Below are 21,987 nucleotides of genomic sequence, written 5' to 3' on the forward strand. Positions count from 1 at the left end.
ATAGAATTGAGGCGGGAAGTCTAAACTCCTGACTAGTCAACTTTAAAATGGCATAACCGGGACTTTGTTACAGAGAAAACATTTTTTGTTTTTTAAAAATGTGTATGTGTCAAAAATGGCTGAAAATCTTGTCCACGCTAGGGGAAAGTTGAGTGTGGAAAAATTTGCATTTTAAAAAATTTATGTTGTAAAGAAAATAAAAAGCCAGAACATTTTGGCATTAGCAAAAGGCTGAACTAAGTTCTCAGGCAATAAATTTATGGGGAAACATGACAGGCTCCTCATTAAAGCTATGTGTACATTGGCTGAATTTTATACAAGATTCTTGAATCTTGTGGAAAATTGGGCACGGCTTGACATCTGAACAATGTCGCTGGTCTGTTTGATTTCTAAAGCATCGGAAAATGTTGTACTTTGGAAATCAAGTAGAGAGGAATAAACATACTAAAACAGAACTGGGCTGAATCTGAAAGTTATTTTTCCATATGTCTCTATGAGATATTTATTACCTTTACTTCTCTTAAAAACACAGCCCCACCATGCTAGAAATACTGTGGTACTTTTTCTTTTTTTGATGGCGAGAAAAGAGAGCCGTTAAGGCAAATCTTACCCAGCAGTGGTAACCACCTAAGGATAGGCAATTTTCCGTTGGCTTTTCAGAAGCTGGTTGCCATGACAAAGAGCACAATTTATTCCTCAGCTCCTTATCACAGCTACAGATCACAGACCATAAAAATTAACAAGGCTCTTTTCCTTTTCCTGAGGATTTCAGAGTTCCTCATCCTTACCTGAGGTCTTTTGTTCCCCCAATTAAATGGAATGAATGTCAGTCATCCAGCAATTGAATTAATGCTGATTCCAAATTCTGGCCCAAACCAGAATCTATAATCACAACCTCGCAATCACAGCTCAGTCGTGAGAACGAGAAGCGAGCAGGAAATTGCACTAATTACTCAATTAGACTAATACTGCATTTTAAGCAAGGGCTTAAGGGGCTGTCAGCTGACAGAACACGTGGGGCCGTCCTCACCTGGTGTCTTCAGCGGCCCACCTGAAGCTGGCGTTTTCAAGGGGCCATCGTTTCTCCCGTCTAAGGGGGATGCCCCAAGCCGGGGAATAGAAATTCGTAACTGACACTCGGAGGAGGGACAGCTCCAGGGGGGGCTCCGACAGCCCTCAGCAGCCCCGGACGATGGACAGGGGCTTTTCTGTGAGGACCGTGCCTTGTGTGAAGGCGGCCGGGCACGTATCAGCACCGCTGCCGGCTCCAGGAGACATCTGGCGAGGAGGGACGCTCAGGAAGCGGGAGAGGTGCTCTACTGAGTCTTAAAGTCAAGCGATGCTCACAGGTACCAGCCTCCAAAGGGGCAGAGCCTGTGCTGCGTGCTGGGAAGAGCATCTCTGCCGGTGGGCCCACCCCGGGGGGTCTGGGGAGGCTGAGAGCTAAGAACCACCCGCTCCCCCGAGGCCCAGCTTCTCAGGCGGCAAAGCCTACCTGGAGAAGAACCTTCATGAAACCAAGAACGTGAGTGAAAAAGAACCGGTTGGGAAGAACACACCAGATGTGACTAAAGTATTTACAAAACAACTCGGGATATAGACCAAAACAAGCTGGGCCTCACTGAAAAACATTACAGCCCCCCAAAAGGAGACTCTCTGGGTCCTAAGTTTCAGAGGCTTAAATATTTTGTAAATAACAGGGAGGGCACTAGAGCCTGTTCTGCCTCTGGTCTGTGTCCAGATCCTTCCGGAGCTGGATGCAGAGAGGAACTGGGGACAGGAAGAGGGAAGGGCCTATCACACATGCATGGTCTTTGCAGCAGTTCCTGAAAATGACCAACTGGGGAACTGCTCCCCGAAAGGAGAGAAAACATTTATTTGACTAAGACAGACAAAGTCTTTACTTCCAGGGTTTGCCTTGGGGATGGCCACGGGGGTTCGGATGGCCGGCAGGCAGGTTCTGACCGCTGTGGGCGCTTGGAACCTTGGAGTCTCTTCGGGAGGCATTAGCTTGGCTCAGCCGGCCTGAGGGAGCAAGGAAGCAGGGAGCAGAGCTGCAGGGATGACCCCAGGGACAATCTGCCAAGCACACTTTTAGGCTAATGAAGTCTTATGCTACCACCACTTTTAAACTAATCAAGTCCTAGTCAGCATTTATTGAATACTTAAAGCTCAAACCTGTTTAACTTTGAGATCAACTTAAAGGTGGGAAAGCGGCAGGGATGAAAGAAAACTCAGACAGCTTTTCTTTCTTCCTCTCCATTGTTCCCAGTCAACCTAGCCTGTCCCGCCTTCCTTCTAGGTAGAGAAGAGGGCAGGAGCAATTAGCTGAGCAGCGTGCAAGGAAAGATCAGAAGTGGTTTCAATGTGCCTAGAAGCAACAGAAGGGAACGAAAACTTTCCAAGAAGGAATTTGACTGCCTTAGCTTAGCCTCTCAACTTGGCCTGACACACACACTTTATAAATTCTCTTCTCTTCTCTTCTCTTCTCTTCTCCGTTTGTGCACAATACCTAATTCTCCTACGATCTGGGATCACCTCCACCTGCCCCCACTCCCTGCACAGCACCTGCACTACCCCCCCCCCCTTATAATATATTATAAGGGATCAAATTTTCATATAATGAGGTGATGTTCAAAACTATAAATCTCAAGCTCTACGGAAAACATTTATCTCTAAAGGTCAAAATATCTTACTGGGATTGTCTGCAGGACCCTGATCCTCTTCCAGGTAATATTCTATCTTTTTTAGGTCTTCTTGGGTAAACCTCCATTTATTCTCAGCTGGTGGGGGTGGCACTTTGGGGCTGGATCGTTTCCGGGCAGAACCAGGAGGAAGGGCTTGCTGGCATGACGCTGGCAGGGCACCCGTAATCAGTCCTTCCGGGAATTTCTGAGCTAAGACTTTCAGACCTAGTTGGGGAAGATGGTCAGAAAAAGTCACATTACCGTGGGGAGGCCAAGGCAGAACCTGAAAGCAGCCCGCATGTCTCCTAATCTTTGGTCTCCAAGTCCAGGCCGACACAAGGACGGGAAATCTTTCTTAACTGCTTCGTCATTAAGTAAATTACACCAGAAAATGTTGCTTGTTATGTGGGATTGTGAGAATTCCTGAGAAATCCTTTTAAGTCTTTGGCGTCAAGGCTTTCTTACAGAGCCCTGATGCAATGCCAGTATCTCAGGAATTTAAAACATGTGCTGATAAAGCCAAGGGAAGTTTCATACACCTCCTGCCTCCTTTCAGCCAGCCTGATTTTCTCTATTTCCAAAACACCAGCAGACCCCGTTTTTATCTCTGCTTCACTGCATTTCACAGATGTTTTTTGTTTTTTACAAATTGAAGGCAAGACCCTCCACCAGCAAAAAGATTAGGACTCTTTTACTGCGATCCTTGCTTTGTTGTGGTGGTCTGCAGTATCTCTGAGGAATGCCTGTACTCAATTCTGGCCACTCCGAGGAAAAAGGGGGTGAAGGGGGGTTGTGGGATTGTGAGTCCAAACGTCAGTCTCTAAAGTCCTACACAGAACACAGACAGCCCCGCTCACCTCCAGAAAGCATGAAGAGGTTCTCAAAGCCCCGCTCGCACATGGTGGTGGCCGCCTGGCTGGCCAACCTCTCGTCATCGTCGTAAAGAATGATGATCTTGCCGTGGGCATTTTTCTAAGAGTTAGAGGAGTTAAGGTTCAACCACATCGAGTTAATGCTCCTAGACTGTGAGAAACTCCCAGGGAACAAAGAACTGTCCAAGTTCATCTTCTGAGTTTGAGGGAACATCAGATGCCCCCTCTCTGGACCCATCACACCAAGTTACTAGAGTTCTTTCTGTCATGGAAACCACACAAGGTGGTATTCTTTTCTTTTATCAACTAATATTACTGTGGTCCAAGACAGCACTAGTTACACACTGTACACCCTTTAGCTCTGTTATCATCAGAACCCTGGAAAGTGAGTATTACACGCTCCATGTTACAGGCAAGGAAATAGAAAAACTTTTATGTCCAATGTGTTCTAATGCAGCCTTGTTTATAAGAGTGAAAAAAAAAAAAAAAGGAATCACTTAAAAGAACAATAGAGATAAAAAGTTAAGTAAATTACAGTAGATCTGAAGATATTTACAATGCATCAAAAATAGAGTTTATAGCCCTGGCTGGTGTGGCTCAGTGGATTGAGCACCGGCCTGCAAACCAAAGGATCGCTGGCTCAATTCCCAGTCAGGGCACATGCCTGGCTTGTGGGCCAGGCCCCCAGTTACGGGCGCATGAGAGGCAACCAATCGATGTTTCTCTCCTTCTCTTTCTTCTTCCCTTCTCCTCTTTCTGAAGATAAATAAATAAAATCTTTTTTAAAAATAGCGTTTATAAAGAGCATGTGTTACTGTGAGAAAATACACTGTAATATCAAGTGGGGAAAAGCAAGATACTAAACTATATATACAGTATGATTTCTACTTTATTCAAAAATATGTATAAGACAGTCTGGAACAAAATGTTCCAAAATGTAATAAGAATTGTTCAAATGGGCGATTATTGAAGATTTCTATTCTCTTTCTCACATATTTCAGTATTTAAATTACTTTCTACTTCTATGATTTTTATGAGCAAAAAACTTAAAATTTTAAGAAGAAAAAAGTTAAAATAGAAGGAAGGAAATTCACTTTGTAAGCTTTCTGGGGGAAAGTCTCAGGGCTAACTCTTAATGGGCCACAGCCTTTACCCTGATGTTCTCTGGCCCAGTGCAACATGTCTTGGACACATCTGCCATCACACTCAGTGGACTCAGTACAGCTGAGAATCCAAATTCTAAAATACACTAAGTGAGTTAGTATCCAAAGTCCTTCACAGAGGTTTCTGACTAGGAGCACGATTCTCAAGAATTTTGATTGTGACAATCCCCACTATCACCCAACTCTTTAAAATGCAACAAAGGATACATATTCAAGAATATCATTTGAATAAGGGTTCATTGTTCTAGACAGAGTTGCAATTGGGTAACTGTAAGCTGCAAAGAAAGGAAAATTAGGTGATTTGTAGCTTTCCTCGTACAACTTGGCCCCAATCCCCAGTTGGTTTAAAGTCTAAGAGTTTAACAGAAATATATTTTCAAAATCAATAATGCTTTTGCGGAAGCAAAGAAGCAGGACACTGTAAACAAAATTTGAAGCTTCACTTGACTATCTGACATTTGGCACTGGGCCCTTGATCTACCTGAGAGCGTCACCAGCCTGCCTCAGAGCATCATGGAAAAGGCAGCTCACAGGGGCCCACATCAGGTCAGGCTAGCGTGTGGTTCCTTAACTGCTGGCCATGGACGTGCGTCAGGCCGCTGGGGTGCAGGGACGGGCTCTGTTCCTGGAAGTGAGACACCACAGAGCCGCCTCTCTCTTACCTCCAACAATGTGGCACTGCTGGTAAGAGTCTCTATCGCGCACATCTAGCAGCAGGAAGGGGCAGTCGGGATAAGGTTTGTCTTTGGTGTTGGGCTCTGCTTTCTTCACTAGCCCTTTGTCTAGATCCAGTTCCCCGACACCACTGATGACGCTGTGGGCAGAAAAGTAGGTCAGCAGACGTGAGTCAGGGGTTGGTGGCTTAAAGGTCAGATGCGTTTCTTCAGAATAGTGAGAGAGTGCTCAGTGTCTTTTCAAAAGACACTTCAAAGACAAAGGAAAATGGATATAGGGTCTCAGTTCTGCCTCTGAATGCAAGATCCTGTGGATTCCTATTCTATCTGACTGGACCCCAAGGAGGGGGTCCACAGGTCCATACTCACCTTCAGACAGTGTACGTTAGGTCAATAGCACGGCTGAGGGGCTAGAAACTGTAGGGCAGCATTCAGAGAAAGAGGTGAACAATGAATGCAGTGGGATTTTGTGGGGGGTGTAAGAAAGCACAGCAAAAGGGGAAAGAAGAAGGGTTGACAGGACAGGAAAAATGGAGGTGTTTCTATGCCTACTGCATGTAACATAAAGTGACAACAATGTTTTAAGATGCCCATACAGTGACCTATCCAATATGGATTTGAACCTTAATGTTTTCAGCAGTTATCTGTACTCAGTTTCATTTCACAGGTTACAATGTTGAGGCCGAAGAGGCTTTTGGACTTGGAGACACTCACATGATCAGATAGATACAGGAAGAGCTAGGATGAAAATGAGGGCGCTCACCACTGACAGTCCTATTTCTGTCATAAAATCACTAAAATTGGTCACCATACTAACATCACAGGCAAAATGTGGTTAAAACATGAATCAAACACTTAAGAAGAGTAGGTGTTATAAACAAAAGGGCAAGTAGTGAAATGCCTCTATTAGAAGAGGATTACTTTCCTCGGCAAATATGAAGACATATACGCCAACCACAGATTGGCATGGGGTATAGCTCCTCTCCCATCACAGCAAATCAAATTCTGCATTTAAACATGATAAACATTATAACTATATGCCACGTAGTGCATATTTTATTGAACCAAAGGAGGAGAAGCACTATCCTCAATGCACGCCTCATTGGTCTCTCTTATTTTGAATGCAATTTTAGAGTCCATGCACAAAAGCAGTGATAAAAGTAATAGTGGTAGAGATGATAGCCATTCTTTCCCTAATTTAACTGTCTTACCAAGTAAACGGGATGGGTATATGCCAGAAATTAGCACTGTCTTATAATCAACAGTTAATATTTGTGAGAGTGTTGCGTCATGGCGTATGGCCTGAGGACCAGCCACGTGCAGCTTGAGAGCGGACCGCAAGGTCTGCTCTCCCTCTTCTTTGCACCTGTTTAATATCACAGCCCTGTGTGTGGCACTCTATTCTTCTTCTGATTCTAGTCAGGATAATTAAAAGCTGCAGCAGACAGAAAAGGCGTAGAAAATCACGCTCTCTGAGTCAAAACACAGTAATTGGAAAGCTACGTCCCAAAAGCAAATGTAACTACAGGACGGCGGAGAAGAATGGAAGTGAAGAGTGAAAATTAATGCTATCCTATCAATAGATTCTTACATTCATTGGCCAACAATGCCATGAAAAGATTCAGGAGGCAGCATTTACATAGGTGAAAATGTGGGACTTCACCGTTGCCAGTCTGGTGCTAAGGTAATTAAGTCTCTGAAATTTGTCTCCAGACTAATAGGCAAGTGAGATGCAGTGAAAGCAAGAATCTGACTAGAGTACCTCTGCAGCGTCGAGCGACTGGAGTCCCCTGCTCCCACGCTGTTTATGAACTGGACAGGGCTTGGCGGCTGCTCGCCCGGGCTCCCCTTCCCATTGGTTCTGGCAGTGAGTTCAGCATCGGGGTCTGAGGTCGCAGAATCATTGTCTAAAATTTGCCAATGAGGAAATAAATAAATTTAACTGTAGAATTTGTATTTGTCACTGAAATTAGGTCAAGAAAAGGAACTCACATCACTGTACTTAAATTGTTCTATAAATTCTAGTATATAGGTTCTCAAAATGTCATCCGTGGACCCCAAGAGGACCCAAGCCCCTTTCAGGGGATCTGCAAGATAAAAACTGTTTTCATAATAATGCTAAGATGTTATTTGTCTTTTATCCTGTGTTGATATTTGCCCAGACGGTGCAAATAAAATGGTGGATAAAACTGCTAGTGCCTTAGCAAGAACCTGAATAGTGGCATCAAGTTTCATTAGATAATATGGCAGTCTCACTAAAAAATGTCCCGGATGATACAGTGATAATAATTTTATTAAATATCTCCTTTAAGTACACATCTTTTTAATATTCTGTGTGATGAAATGGGGAATTGCATGTGGCCAGTTTGCTGCATACTCAAGTACCGTGGTTGTCTCAAGAGAAAGCATTAGTGTGACTATTGCTGCTTTTGTCATGAACACCATTTTTACTTGGGACAAAATCTGAGAAAAACTACATTTACTTAGACTTGTGCACTTGGCAGACATTCTCCCCCAAAATGACCTAAGTGAAAAAGCGAGCTTGTCATTTGAAGAAAAACAACTGATGGCATTTGCTGCAATGATTAAATTTTGAACAAAAATCCTAAGTTTGGAAACGAGGTGCCATCAGGAGCTTGTCTGTTTCCCCAGACTTAATGTCTTTTCTGATAAGATAGGCAGTGAAATTGACAAATGTGATTTTTTTTTGATACCGTGTTATGAACTTTGTCAACATTTGGAAGATCTTCATAATTCAGTGCACCAATAATTTTCACACAGCCAATATATGACAGTATAAAATCATACATGGATAAAAGATTCATTCAAAGCAAAAGACAGACCAATCTTTAATGTACCAGAGTATGAAAAGTTCATTGATATGGTTTCAGATTCCACATTACAACTAACCTTTAGGAAACGACCAGTCGTCAAGTTTTGGTGTCATATCAAAGAAAAATATCCAGAATAACCGAAAAGGCTATTAAAACACTCCACCCTTTTACAACCACAGGTCTGTGTGAGGCCACATTTTCTTCATATACTTCAACCCAAAGAGCATATTGCAATACACTGAATGCAGATAATAGGAGAATCAGCTGTTTTCTATTAAATCAGATATTAATGAGATTTATAAAAAGTAAAACAATTCCATTCTCAGTAAATTTTTTTTGTTTTAGAAATATAGTTACTTTGCAATGGGTTTAGTATTATTATTTTTAAGTGAAATAGTAAGTAAATGTTTTTTAAGTTCTTAGTGTAAATTTTTAATACCCTAAATATTAATAGGTATAATTTACATAAGCCAAAACTCCTTGAGGTCCTCAATAATCTTTATAGTGTGGAAGGAGACTGACAGAAAAGAGTACGAGAACCTGCTGTTCTAACCAGTATAATTAGTGAATAAATAGAAACGATGTCTTAATTTGCATATAATATAATATACTGAGAAACTTCAGGAAAATCCTATAAGGGAAATAAATATGTGATTAGATTAAAAAAAAACCCTAATAAAATATTTTTCCTATATACCAATGATAAAATAATATGAAGATCTCATTTACAATAACAATTACAGATATACAATATACTCTCCTAGAAAATAAACCTATTAAGAAATGTAAAGGTCCTATAAAAACTTATATGTTCTTAGAGGACTTATAAAGATTTTACTTAGGGACAGTGAAGACCTGCATAAAGAGGGTGACATACCTTGCATATTCCTGACTGGGTGACTAAAAGTTAGATGATGTTAATTTCTAAATTTAATTTAATTTTTAGCCTTCATACAAATCCCAATGAGATTTTTTTTAAAGTTTGAAAGGATTTTAACCACAAAAAGATTTTAAAATTATACATACATATATAAAAATTTGGAGAACCTGACTCATCAAACAGTAACACAATGAAAAGGTAAATAATCAAAGCAATGCAGAACTACAATCAGAACAACAGACTACAATAAAGAACACACACAAAAAGCCTAAAATATATATAAAAAGCTAATATATGGTAAAGGTGGTATCACAAATCAATTGATAAAGGAAGTCTACTGAATAAATAGTGTTGGAACCATCTGTCAACTATCTAGAAAAATCTAATGGACATAACCCCCTCATATCACACATCAAAATATATAGCAGATAGATTGGTATTTAAAGAACAAAAACAAAAAAAACCACAAGCAATAGAAGAAAATAGATGTAAATAATTTATATTTTGGAATTTATGAGTCTAAAGCAAGAAAACGAAACACAGCATGAAAAGCTAATAGATATAATCATGTGAAAGTGCAAACTTCATATGTGTTAAAACCCAACACAAAGAAAATTAACAGGTGAATAACAAATTAGGAAAAAAGTATTTGTAACATATATGGATGAGAAAAAGTTAATATACTTATTTTACCAGTTTCTTTCTTTTTTTTTTTACTTAACTAGCTCTTTAGTAGAAAAAGAATAATGTACACAAGGTAAAAATGCAAACAAGATAATGTGGAAAGAAAGCCTTCTTCCAATTCCAGACCCAGGGCCCCAGGCCTCCGCCCCCAAGGGCACCAGCTTCACATATTTATGTCTCCTTCCAGAAATAAAACAACTACATACTTTTGCATATATTTTATTTCCTCCACTTTTTACATGTCCAGGAGAATGCCATTCACAGGGCTCTACACTTTGGTTTTTGTTTGGTTATTTTTACTTAATAATACAGCTTGGAAATTGTTCCAAATCATCAAATAAAGATTCTTCTCATTTATTTCCAAGACTGTTTTGATTTCCAAAGTAAAAAGATATAATAATTATATAAAGCTTTCATAAATTAATATGTAAAAGGTGAAGGTTCCATTAGAAAATAAATGGGAAAGGATTTGTAATGTCCTCAAAAGAAGAAATATGCATGACTAACACACACACACACACAGCTCACTCTCACTATCAGAGACACTCAAAATAAAACCATTACATACCATTTTTCATCTATCAAACTGGCAAATATTTACAAAAATGATAATTATTCAGCATTGGCTAGGATGGGGAGAAACATGTCTTCTCATTCACTCGGTGGGAATGCCGAGGGCTAGAGCCATTCAGGAGATAATGTGGAACCAGCACTGAGCATCTCAAAACGGTTCTACCCTTTGTCCACCTGCAAAAATTTAGCTTCAGGAAATAATCAGAACCATACAAACACTTGCATATTTACATGCAGCATTATTTTATAAAAATGAAAAATTAGAAAAACTGTAATGCCCCAGCAACAGAGAATAATTACGTAAATTATGGTATGTCCAGACAATAGACATTATATGACCACATGACCTTCACACTGAAGCTCTGGAAATCTATATAATGACATAGGAAAGTATGCAGGATAAAATGTTAATTGAAAACAGCGTAATACAAAACTATATACAAAGAGTATGGATTTGGGTGTTTGTTAGATAGGGGGAAAATAAACCAAAATGTTAACAGGGATTATTAGTTATTTTAATTTTCTTCTTTATTTATTTTTTGCAGTTTTTTAATTTTCTAAAAACATACTTTTAAGTCAGGAAAAAACAATAAACATTATAAAAGGAGAATTTGTAATCCTTCAATGATAGCCAATACACAAACAGATACAATCTGTTCTACAGGCATTCCTGAGTGAGTTATTATTCTGTGTAGAGCACTAGAAAAACACTAATATTACTCACACATTATGGTGTCCTATTTTACAAGAGTCTATTTTGCTGTGCAAATTTATCTCCGAAGAGAAAATTGCATGCGCCCATATGTCCTGGTGCTGCAATCTCTATAATGAATTAAAATACCCAATCCAGGTACTTATATAACCAGGTTAAAATTGGAGTATTTCTATGAGGAGACTCAATTATCTCTGTTACAATGAGCCCTTCTTTTTCCGCTGTGTGAGAGGCATCTGTCAAAAGATAAATTCCTGGCTTTTTCAGATTCTCTTTATCCTCACTAACAAAAACAAGCCCAGGGAAATGACAGTTGAGTTGCACAAACCCAGTGTTCAGACTTCCTGAGAAACTTGTCTTGAAATCAGAAGTCAAATTACTGGCCTACATCAACCTTAACAAAACACATTCCCCTTCAATAAACAGCCACACACTGACTGGTGAGTGCTTCAGGATAAAATAAAGACCTTAACGCTGTGTATTCCTTTCATGAGAGGATGGCTAAGGGGGTTTATTTTAACGACTCGGGGTTGAAGAAAAGAGATCTGGAGCCTCCCTATCTTTCTGGGCCTTATCTCCCACCAGGCACCTATTCCTCCCCCAGTCCACAGCCAGACGGGGTTACGTGACTCCCCAGACACGCCGGGAGCCTTTTCTTCTCCGTGCCTTGGCCTGCTCCTCAGCCAGCAAGTGCCTCCCCCGTAGAGTCTAGTCGGAAAGCTTCATGAAAGCCTACCTGTTTTCTAACTGGAAAATACCTCCCCTTCCTCGGAACCCCCACAGCAAAGACACTGGTTGCCATGGGAGACACAGAGCATTGTATTCTAGGTCCGTCCCTTACTGGCTGTGTGACCGTCAGCAAGTCACTGAACCACTGGGACTGGGTTTCTCATCTGGAAAGTGCACCTTCCTTCTAGAGCTTGTGAGAAAATCAAGTAAGAAGACTCATGTGAAGTACCCGGCATACACAAATACTCAACAAACGGTGGCTTCCTTTCAGGCCTCCGCTATGGACTTCTGCCACGTTAGTAATTTTGTGTTTCCGTTATCCTTCTCTTCACCCAACACACAAACACATGTGCACGTGCACACACGTGACTACAAACCCCACATAGGCAGAGCTGTGTTTTACTCATCATTGTAGTCTCACGGCACCCACTTCTGCAGCCTGGACATACAAAGAAAGCACTGAAAATATTTGTTGAAAGGAAAGTAATTAGTATATTAAACACATCTAAAACATTTAAAAGGACAAATGCTAGAGCCAGGGATCCAGATGGCTTTTTTTTTTTTTTTTTTTTTTTTAAGAAATAGGAATTAACAATTCAAGCCCTGGATAGCACTTCTCAGAGAGGAACTATCTAATTACAAATAGATACATCCAAGTCCCGAGTCCCATGTAGCACAGCATCAGGGGGCCAGTACTTCAGTCAGTCCGTTACTCCTGCGGCCTCAGTTCTCATTACCTTCCAGCCTTTGAATCTCCTCGGCTGTCACTTCCAGTGTTTGATCCGATAAAGATGCAACTTGGATGACCTGAGAGAAAAAAGAATGAAATGTGTAGATGTGTGTATGTTTGTTTGCCTTTAAACAGAGGCAAGTCTGTCTTTCTCCAATAGACAGGGAGCATCAAAGATCTCTTGTTTTAAGAAACTGGCAGTGTCCCCAACTAGAGACTAAATCTCAGCTCTCCTTACTCTGGGAGTGGTAATTACACTGAAGACGATCATTCCAGAAGAAAAGATTCATTTAAAACATTACACAATAAACTTAAAAGGCCAAAAGGATAATTTAGGACAAGAAACATGAGAGTCTAAACTGCATCCATATATATTCTAGTCCCAACGTAACATGTTATTTCTTGAAAATGTAATACTCACAATAACAGAATTGTATCAGCAACTCTTCATGCAAGGAAGATATAAGTGTAATTATGAGTATATTAATTATAACATTGTATACCTACATATAGTTTTTAAAGTACTTTTTCCAACTTCGCTCATAAGACCCAATATTCACCTTGAGTTATATCAATGGAACTCTTGTTTGGAGGCCAGAGAAATACTTGGTCCATAATTTTCAAATAAAAGAAGAAAATTACTTCCCCAAAGTAACAAAATAGCCCAAGAAAGACTTGGAAGCCAAGAACTCAGTCATAGAAGGGAGATCACCTGGTTTACACAGAGAAAAATGTCCAAGCAATCCAGAGTCCGGAATTCTAGATTCTAAATAGTAAATTAAATGAACAAGGAAATAAAAATCTACACCATAAATTTGATGATTTAAAAGTAGAAAGGGCATTTTACTTTATAAAAGTCTTATCAAAGATCAAGGATCAGAAGAACCCCCTCTGCAAATATTACCTAGAGTTAAATTCATAGATACTCACAGAAAGTAGCACAAATTAGACAGTCTTTACTCCAATGGAAGATCATTAAACTTACCAGCTGCGCAAATGTCGTAACTTTTAGTCTCTTGAAAAGTTCATCTTTTTTGTATCTATAATCTGAAAAGCAGGACAGGACAGATATTTTTCTAGCTTTATTTTGCTTTGTTAGAGGTATTCTTTCTTTCTAATCATCAAGTTATATGGTATATTTTCAAGTTATTTATATGCTTTTACATGCATTACCTCATTTGAACCTCATGATAGCCTCAAGATCAAAAGTGGCCAATATTATACCAGCTCTTCATTCCCCCCTTTGCTTCGGCCAGTAGAAAGCCTACAGTTGAATACATAAGCCACCTCTTTGTGTCTAGGGACTTTCTCCCTTGCCTGAATTTCATTAGTCTACCATTTTCCTTTTACTATGCTATCTCTACTTTGGCCATATTCTACCACATTTTTGTAAGCTGCTTTAACTCCTTTTCAGAACAAAGCAGAGAAAGATGTCAGCATTTTATAAACAAAGACAGAGACCCAGAGCTGAGTGGCCTCAGGACCAACAGCTAATAAAACATTTAGACCCTACTATACCAACCCTGCCTTGACAAGAGAACAATTATATTCCTGAGGCTGAGAACTATGCTAGAGACTCAGGACTATCCTTTTTTCCCCCTGGGTACAATGCTGGGCACAAAGTGATGAGTGGTCGTGAAAATCTTTTGTATCAGTTTCCCTTCATCTTCACTTCAGTAAGAAGCAACCTATTCAGTTGTGCAAGATGAGAAAGTTCTGGAGATCTACTGTACAACAATGTGAATATACTTAACACTACTGAACTGTACACTTAAAATGGTTAAGGTAATACATTTTATGGTATGTATTTCTTACAATTAAAAAAATAAAAACCAACCTTAAACATCGATGTTTATTCAGTGCTACCTTTACAGTTCTGAGACAACACTGCTCTGATGAGGGTATTTCTGTAATTGTTTGTGTTAATAATTCTTCACATCACATTAAACTGTTTTGAAAAAATTTAGCCAATCTCACCTTATCTAACCTCTGTCCCATGGAGGCATGTGAAAAGTTAGCTTCCTTGAACTTTTCTGAAAATGACTGCCAATTCTGAAGTTTTCAGCATTGAACTGCCTCCCACTCTTACCCTTTACTTCTCTTTAGGTTTCTTATGTTGGAGCCCATGACTCCTTAAAGACTATTTCATTATTTCAGAATGAGTAAAGGTTAGCTGGAGAATTACTATGGCCTTCACAGCATAAATGTCTCGTAAGCCAAGACTCTTAGCAACAAAGGAACGGATTAAGGTATTTAAGACTGTTTACCTGGTGTACTAATCATTTCCATAAATTTTCCTTAAAAACTGGTACAGACTGGATAGATACTTTTGGGGGATAATGTTTCCTTGATTTACCAAACACCCTGTGATGCAGAGTCAGGAAATGAATATTATCTTAAAAACTAGCCTTTGTAAATATATGAAGACTCTTTCTTACAGGGAATTAAAGCTTCTTTGTTCTAAAATGTTTTAAAGAGAACAATTTGGCTAATAAGTGACCATTACTTCTAGAAAATTCTTAGAACAGCTTATTCTAGATACAAGTTAACAAACCTAGATGCAAAGGAGCTTTTAAACCCACCAGGATGCAGACCCGAACAGGCTGAGAACAAGCTATAAAAAGTGCAACCGAATAACTAAAGTATTCCCCTCAATTGCCACCAAAAGTCATTTATTTAAATCAAAATGGCAATAAATCAGTCAATGAAAACAGTCAATAGCTTTCAAGTAGTTTGCACTGTGCCATTTATCCATCGATATGCCTTTGGTATAGTTACACAGTTTGAAATACTTCTCCAGTTCTTCAAATTCTAAGTACAAAATGTACACATTAAATTCCCCTTTAACTAGGTAGCAATTATCTCAAACAAAAGCCCGGCTCTGCTATATTCTAATGATTGACATTTCTAGTGTCCTCTCACAAGGACTCGGAAGCCCACTGCACATTTGAGCCTGTACGCTACATACCTGGTTCTGGTTTAGAAGGACAGCCATCATTAGAACTTTCTGACATTATTACTTAGAGATAAAAAAAAAAAAAAAAAAAAAAGATCAAACTAGACGTTTAAGTTTTAAAGTTTATAGAAAAGGATGACTTGGAAAGCTCTGTCTGTCCTCGCAAGGGCGAACAGAGCTTTAAGAATGGAGCTTCTGCTCCTGTCGCTTCCCCCAAACTCTGGGACGGGGACAATTAGCCCTAGTTTCAGATATGCTATCAAGTGTTGCTTCTCCAGTAAGTCTGGAGTCCAAGTCTGTCTCTCTCGAGTTACTGGAAGGACAGAGACCTAACTATCTAGGATGTTTCACACTGGGTCCAGCGAGTGTCATCTAACCACCCAAAGCCAAGAATAGGCTTTGTGAAATGGTCAATAGACACAGTGTCTATTTCCCCGGGCAGCGCTGAAAGAATATTCAGATTACAAAGGAATTCTGCGTTTTCAGGGTTCTGTTAAAACAAGTTATTAGCAAAGGGAAGTTGGGATCACAGTGGAAGACAAATCAAAGGAAGTAACAGAACAAGGTTTGTGATTTCACAGAAAAGCCATGGCATCTAAGGTAATCCGAGAAAAGTGATGAGTCTAGGGTGTCACGAAACAAGGCAATATTCTCCTCCCTTTGACCCAAAAGAAGACCTACAACAGAAAATGGGAAAAGAGAAGGAAATATCTTCCAAAATGTAGATCTCACACCAGAATCTGCAGTAACTGTAGTCAGTGTGTGAATCCAGGTGAGAGGAACCTTCTGTCTTACTAAAAGGAAGCCCACAGCTTCGAAAGAGGGAAGCATTTCCAAGGACTCCATTCCAGAGGCTTTTCTTTGGGGAGATAAGCTCCATTTAAAGTTTAGATATTAAAGAAACCACATTGTGCTTTTAAGAAATGTTTTAAACAGGTTTCAGTAATCTGGGCAGAATGAGACATTTTTATGGGACAAATTTCGGTGTGGGCACATGAGCTTTTATACTCAGCTACAGATGGGTGGGAGGTGAGAGAGACCACAAACCGAACTTGGAGCGGGCCAGCTGAATTTTCCTTCCATGGGTGAACTAGGACAACAACGAAGCCTAGGTGAGTAATCAAGATTTTTTTCATGGTTTAAAATTTTAATGTATACTTAAGACATATACTTATATGATATAAAATGCAATACAATGTATACAATAGAATATATAAGAAGAAAAGGCTACTGTGACATTACACATTACCAAACAAATGTCTATAGCATTAGCCCTTATAGCTCAACGAGGCAAATAACAGAGTCAGCAGAAAGCTGCTCCAGAGTCCACATCTATTATCTGGGGTTTCTCAGCAAATCAAAAGGAACAGAAACATGATCATTTAAATTATAAGGCCTTCTGTGTATAAACAAAAGTTCTCATGAATTCTGGATTTGTAGTAATCTCTTCCCAGAAGATGTGTAGTACCAGAGCCAAATTCTGAACTGTTATCTAAGTACGTCTTTACTACCATTAGCTAATACTCCCCCAGCACTGTGTTCTCCTGCTGAAGATATAAGCAAATCCATCTTAGAAAATAGATATTTCTGCTGCTTCTTTAATTCTGGCCTTGATGTGTACATTTTACATCTGTTTTGGACACAGATTGAAAAATTATGATTTTGTGCAAGAGCAATACACTCAATGACTAGTAGCATATCTTTGCAGAAGATTAGTTTTTAAAGAGAATGTGTATGAAATATGATTTTTAATTAAAAGAAGGCAGACTGCAATGAATTTACAATGCATAACACCACTTTAAGAGTACGCTTCCTCACATCTCTAAGTCTTTCATGAATACTGTCTAATTTATACTCAAAAGAATGTAATGAAAATAAGAGATATTATTACTCCTACCTCGGGTATAGAGAAAATAAGAAAACTGAACAGATTCAGTACCTTGAAAAAGGCCACGAAGACCATGGCACAATGAGACCAGAAGCTCGGGTTCTCAATCTACGTTCCAACACTACCATCTCCTGTGGGGGCTAAGTCACGCACAAGCCGCAACCCTAGCGGCTAACCAGGACGGTACAGTGTTTCCCACACCTTTCTAGGCACCTACCAGGCTCAGCGGACTGCCATAGCTCTCCGTGTGCGCCAGCTGCGGCGCATGGTTAGGGTTGTTAATAACCAACGTACAGAGCTGCTACAGGGTTCCATCTTGCCCACCCATCGATAGTGTTACTCACTTTTTTTGATCTCTTCTAGCTTCTCAATGTATTTAGTCATACTGTTACCTAAAAAGAGAATAAGGGTTTTAGACACGCTTTTAAATGGAAGGAAATTTTTAACACTGTGAAAACAGAATGGAGTACAAGTATTCCCTAAGCCTTCCTATCCTGTTCTTACAGAATTACAGGAGGCAAATGGGTCACACATAGTAATAATCTTTTGGATTATACAGCATCATTAAAAGATGAGGAATCATGGGAAATGTTTTGGTCAAATGTGTTTAAGTTGGGGTACACTCATAATAAACATTAAGAAGCCCCAGGCAGTGCAGATGATAATTTTATGTAATTTTTTTTCCCTTTTTGAGTCAAGGCTTTCCCCCTCTTTTCATCCCCCCATAATCCTTTTGTGGGAAAGATACGCAGAGGAGGAGAAAGAAAGAAGCAATGATCCCTAAATGTCTAAAATGTGCTGTTGCGGCTCCCCAAGCAACCCTTGTGGTTTCCCTCTTTCCTAAACTTGGCCTTCCACTATTCCTGCTGATGTTGCAGCCTGAACTAGACCACACAGTCTGTACACTAGGATTCTCCATGGATTTGATTTGCTGAAATAACAGCAGATTCCCACACTGTGGAGAGTCCCCAGCCCTCATGGTTTATAGCCTGGGTCTACAATACTAGGTTCCAGCCAAGGCGGGTTGAAGAGTTTTAGTACATTAAAACTGGGCCAGGGTCATTCTGGTTTCTGAACAGACTACAGTCTAGTTCTCAAGCCAGGGGGGATTATTTTCCACTGGACATGCTTCAGTTTGATTCAAGCCAACACAGCAAGCTCTATCTGGTACCTAAAAGGTATAGCAAAGAGGGAAAACATTCAAAGTAGTCTCCCAGTTCTAAAATTGTGCTCCTAACTTTTAAGCCCTGAGAGAAGCTGATCAGATTCAGTTCCAACTTCAAATAAAAGAAATACTTTCAATTAACGGCATGAAATGCTGTTTTTAAGCATTATTCTGAATTTTTCTTCATGTTTAAGTCAGAAGCAGAGAAAGAAAAGTCTTGCTCTGAAACCCAAAATACATTTTCAAAAACAGTGTGTGTCATTTGTTATTATTATGACTTTACCATGAATTCATCATGGAATGAAATTCCACTGAGTTAAGAAAAATGTTTTTTTCATCTGAAGACAAACATTCTCTGGGATCAGGACTCAGAGTGGAAGCCATGACTTCTTCCCAGACACCTATCCCTCTCCCCTGCAATTCTGAACTGAGGCGGGAACTCGGCCTGGCTGAAGCAGTGGCGGCGAAGCAAACGGCGCACTGTTTAGCAGCCCACAATCTTCTTCTTCTTTTACATAATAGCTTTTGGTTATGAGTTCCCGAGTCCCTGCAGTCGCATGTTGTAGACATGGCCGTTTCTTTTGGCCAGGGCAGCTTTAGACAGTCTCATCAGGAAACTGAGGTACAAAAAATGATTACTGGCCGCCCAGCAACACAGCTAGTGAACAACTAAGCCAGGATTAGTATTCCCAACCTTCTAGTATCTAACATGGCTCCCCAAACTACACTGCTTTGCTAGTTGTGATGTTTTAAACACACAATTTCATATGTAGCAGGCAGGAAGCATTTTATGCTCTAAATTCCCCAAGGCATTACTATGCAGGGAAAATAATAGCCAACCTTATTATATAGTCTTTATTGTTAAAACATTGCGTGTCCACTAACCAAGTGTATAATATTCATTTCTCCATCAATTATCAACACTTTCAGTGTGTTTCCAGGGCGGTTCGTCTGTGTACCAGCGGGATCTTACAACAACCTGAGGCTGGCACGCCTACTGTTTGCTTTTTCCACTGAAGGAGAAGGCAGGGAAACAGTCTTTTGCACAGGTATACAAACAGCAGGCAAAATTAAGGACACATTTAAGAGGGCTATAGGTAAGAAGCTCTTTTCACTAAAGATACTCATTCTATCCAAGTAGGGAGAGAAAATAGACCATGAAAGATTTCTGCATCATTTCAGTTGAAGAAATGAGACAGCAGGACAGCTGACCAATCGACACAAAATTGACGAAAAGGGATTTTAGAAAGTATGAAAAGTAGTATTTTATCCCACTCCATATAATGCTTGTATCTTAACTAAGCAGCTTACCTTACCAGATCTAATTTCATCTGAAAATAGTTTTTTGACTACCTTTAAAAGAGACTAGAAATGAATCAATCTATGATTGGCTCATTTACAAACACATCTTTGTTTTATACAAAAGTAAGGCGCCTAATGGACTATCAGTGAACCAATTTTAAAAAGAAAAATACTACATATTATTGTGAGATAAATTTTCCTAGACAAGACCTGGAATAATAATAATTTTTAAAAAGTCAGTGGCTCCCCATTGCTTACTGGCTAAAACATAAACTCCCTGCTCGAGTGCCGAAGGCACCGTCTAACCTACCTCTTCAATCTTGCCTTAATTACTAAACTTGACAAAATCTGTTAGTCTTGGGTTCTCTAACATGTCATCTTGTCCATGTAATCATAATAGTTCGCCCAGCTGGGAGTGACCCTCTGTCCTCTGAACTTCTACAGCGCTTGGCTTACCACTCACAAGGCATTCATCATTGTTCCGCCTTCTTTGTGTGCAAGTCTTATCTACTTTATTATCTGGCAAGCTCAAGACTACTTACACACACACACACACACACACACACAGAGAATATCTTTATCCCTTCCATTGTCTAGCATAGGAGGCACTCAGAAATATTTGCTCAATGAAGATCTGCTCTCTGAAGAATTCTCATGATGAGTTATTTTTATAATGCAAATAATCATACACCAGTTTGGTTTGAGTTTTTGCACACCTGATTTTCTTTAAGCTATGCACAACCTGATTTAATGCAGTATACATTATATACCAGCTATGGATACACTGTTTAGGAGTCCGGTCACCTAGAAATGTATAAGATGGTAATTAGTTAGCTTCCGCTTACTTTGTAACTTAAGTTGCAACAAAAAAATTTTTTTTAAAGTTTTACAATTTGAATCAAGAGAAAGAGACAACCCAACTATATAAATAGTGTAGAGCAGGGTCGATGAACTGAGGGACTCATTCAGTAGATTTTTTCCTTTGTTTTCCTATAATTTAATAACATTATTTGTACTAAACCAGTAAGAAAAGCAAGTGATTTTGAGCAGCAGTAATCTAAAGATTTATAAGGCACGGACTTGGTTGCTAAGAGACAACTCCATTGCTTTATTTTTCTTCAATATTCCCCTCCTCTATGGAGAAGTTCTTTTGGCTCAGAAGGAGCAGAAAGTGTGAAAGGAGGCACAGTGGTCCTTTGTTAATCTCAATGTGTTATACGAGTGTATAGTGCTTTCTGGTTTGTAAAAGGCTTTCACATACATTTTTCCTTTGACATAAGAAACAGAATTAAATACTGAAAAAAAAAAAGAAAAAGAGTTCCTAGTCTGTAATGAGTTTGACTGCTAAAGATCAAGGCTATTAGCAAAAATTCAGGAAAAGTGAAGACTAAAGAGAAAAAGAAAATGACTAGTTTGTGTAGAGATAATAAAAGTAAGGTGAATTAAAAAAATAAGGCTAGAAAGGACTGAGTGGAGCAAGTCTACAGGATTTCAGAAAGCTAAAGAAATTTAAAAATTAGACTGAAAATAGAGTGAAATGAGAGGATAATATAGGTAATGAAAGCGTGCAGGAGACTAACAAAGGGAGAGTGTGGTTTGGAAAGTGTTCCTCAATCAGCCTGCGGTGCTGCAGACCAGAAACCCAGACAGGGTGCTTGAGAGTATACGAGAACCCTGCAGTGGGAACTGAGCGACCTGCTGCCAGGGATTTTATCAGAAGCATAACCCATTCATGGCACAGTCTGGCAGTGCTGGGGAGCTGGTAAGACACACCCAGGCACCTATGGGGCTAAAGAAATATTTGAAGTTCAAAATAATTCTGATATTTCTAGCCAGGGCTATACATTGATATTTGAGTTTGTAAGAGAAGTAGAATCAGAAGTAAAGAAGAAAAAATATCTTTACCCAGGAAGAAGGTATCAGTCTTTGAAGAACTTGTAGAAGGTGATTTGGGTGAAGATAGGAGATAGCACAAAATTCTTGATTTCTTTTGACTGACTCTGAATTACTCACTGTTTAGTAAGAAAAGATTTAAAACCCATCTAGTTAGCCCAGAAATGAGAAATGCTCATTCATTCTCATCCCTCCCTCTACTGCTGTGACAGCAGAGCTTGAAAACACACCCAGATGGGAACTCT

General features: G+C 39.6%; 1 protein-coding gene across 4 annotated transcripts in view; it reads right to left on the reverse strand.

The window, feature by feature from the left end:
- Positions 1–1,857: 1,857 nt before the first annotated feature.
- CEP41 (centrosomal protein 41) overlaps positions 1,858–21,987 on the reverse strand; it is a 35,184-nt gene continuing 15,054 nt past the window's right edge. For all 4 annotated transcript variants that reach the window (XM_090287523.1, XM_090287520.1, XM_090287521.1 and 1 more), the window contains 9 exons: positions 17,727–17,774; positions 13,524–13,585; positions 12,546–12,615; positions 7,159–7,303; positions 5,385–5,536; positions 4,930–4,997; positions 3,545–3,659; positions 2,697–2,912; positions 1,858–2,025 (listed from right to left, as the gene is read on the reverse strand). In XM_090287523.1, the coding sequence (XP_090143649.1) occupies positions 1,901–2,025; positions 2,697–2,912; positions 3,545–3,659; positions 4,930–4,997; positions 5,385–5,536; positions 7,159–7,303; positions 12,546–12,615; positions 13,524–13,585; positions 17,727–17,766 (993 nt within the window). In that variant the 5' untranslated portion in view covers positions 17,767–17,774 and the 3' untranslated portion in view covers positions 1,858–1,900. The remainder of the gene's footprint in view (positions 2,026–2,696; positions 2,913–3,544; positions 3,660–4,929; positions 4,998–5,384; positions 5,537–7,158; positions 7,304–12,545; positions 12,616–13,523; positions 13,586–17,726; positions 17,775–21,987) is intronic.

The sequence above is a fragment of the Furipterus horrens genome, unplaced genomic scaffold (assembly GCF_987537825.1).
Source record: "Furipterus horrens unplaced genomic scaffold, mFurHor1.1.pri manual_scaffold_9, whole genome shotgun sequence".
Taxonomy (NCBI): domain Eukaryota; kingdom Metazoa; phylum Chordata; class Mammalia; order Chiroptera; family Furipteridae; genus Furipterus; species Furipterus horrens.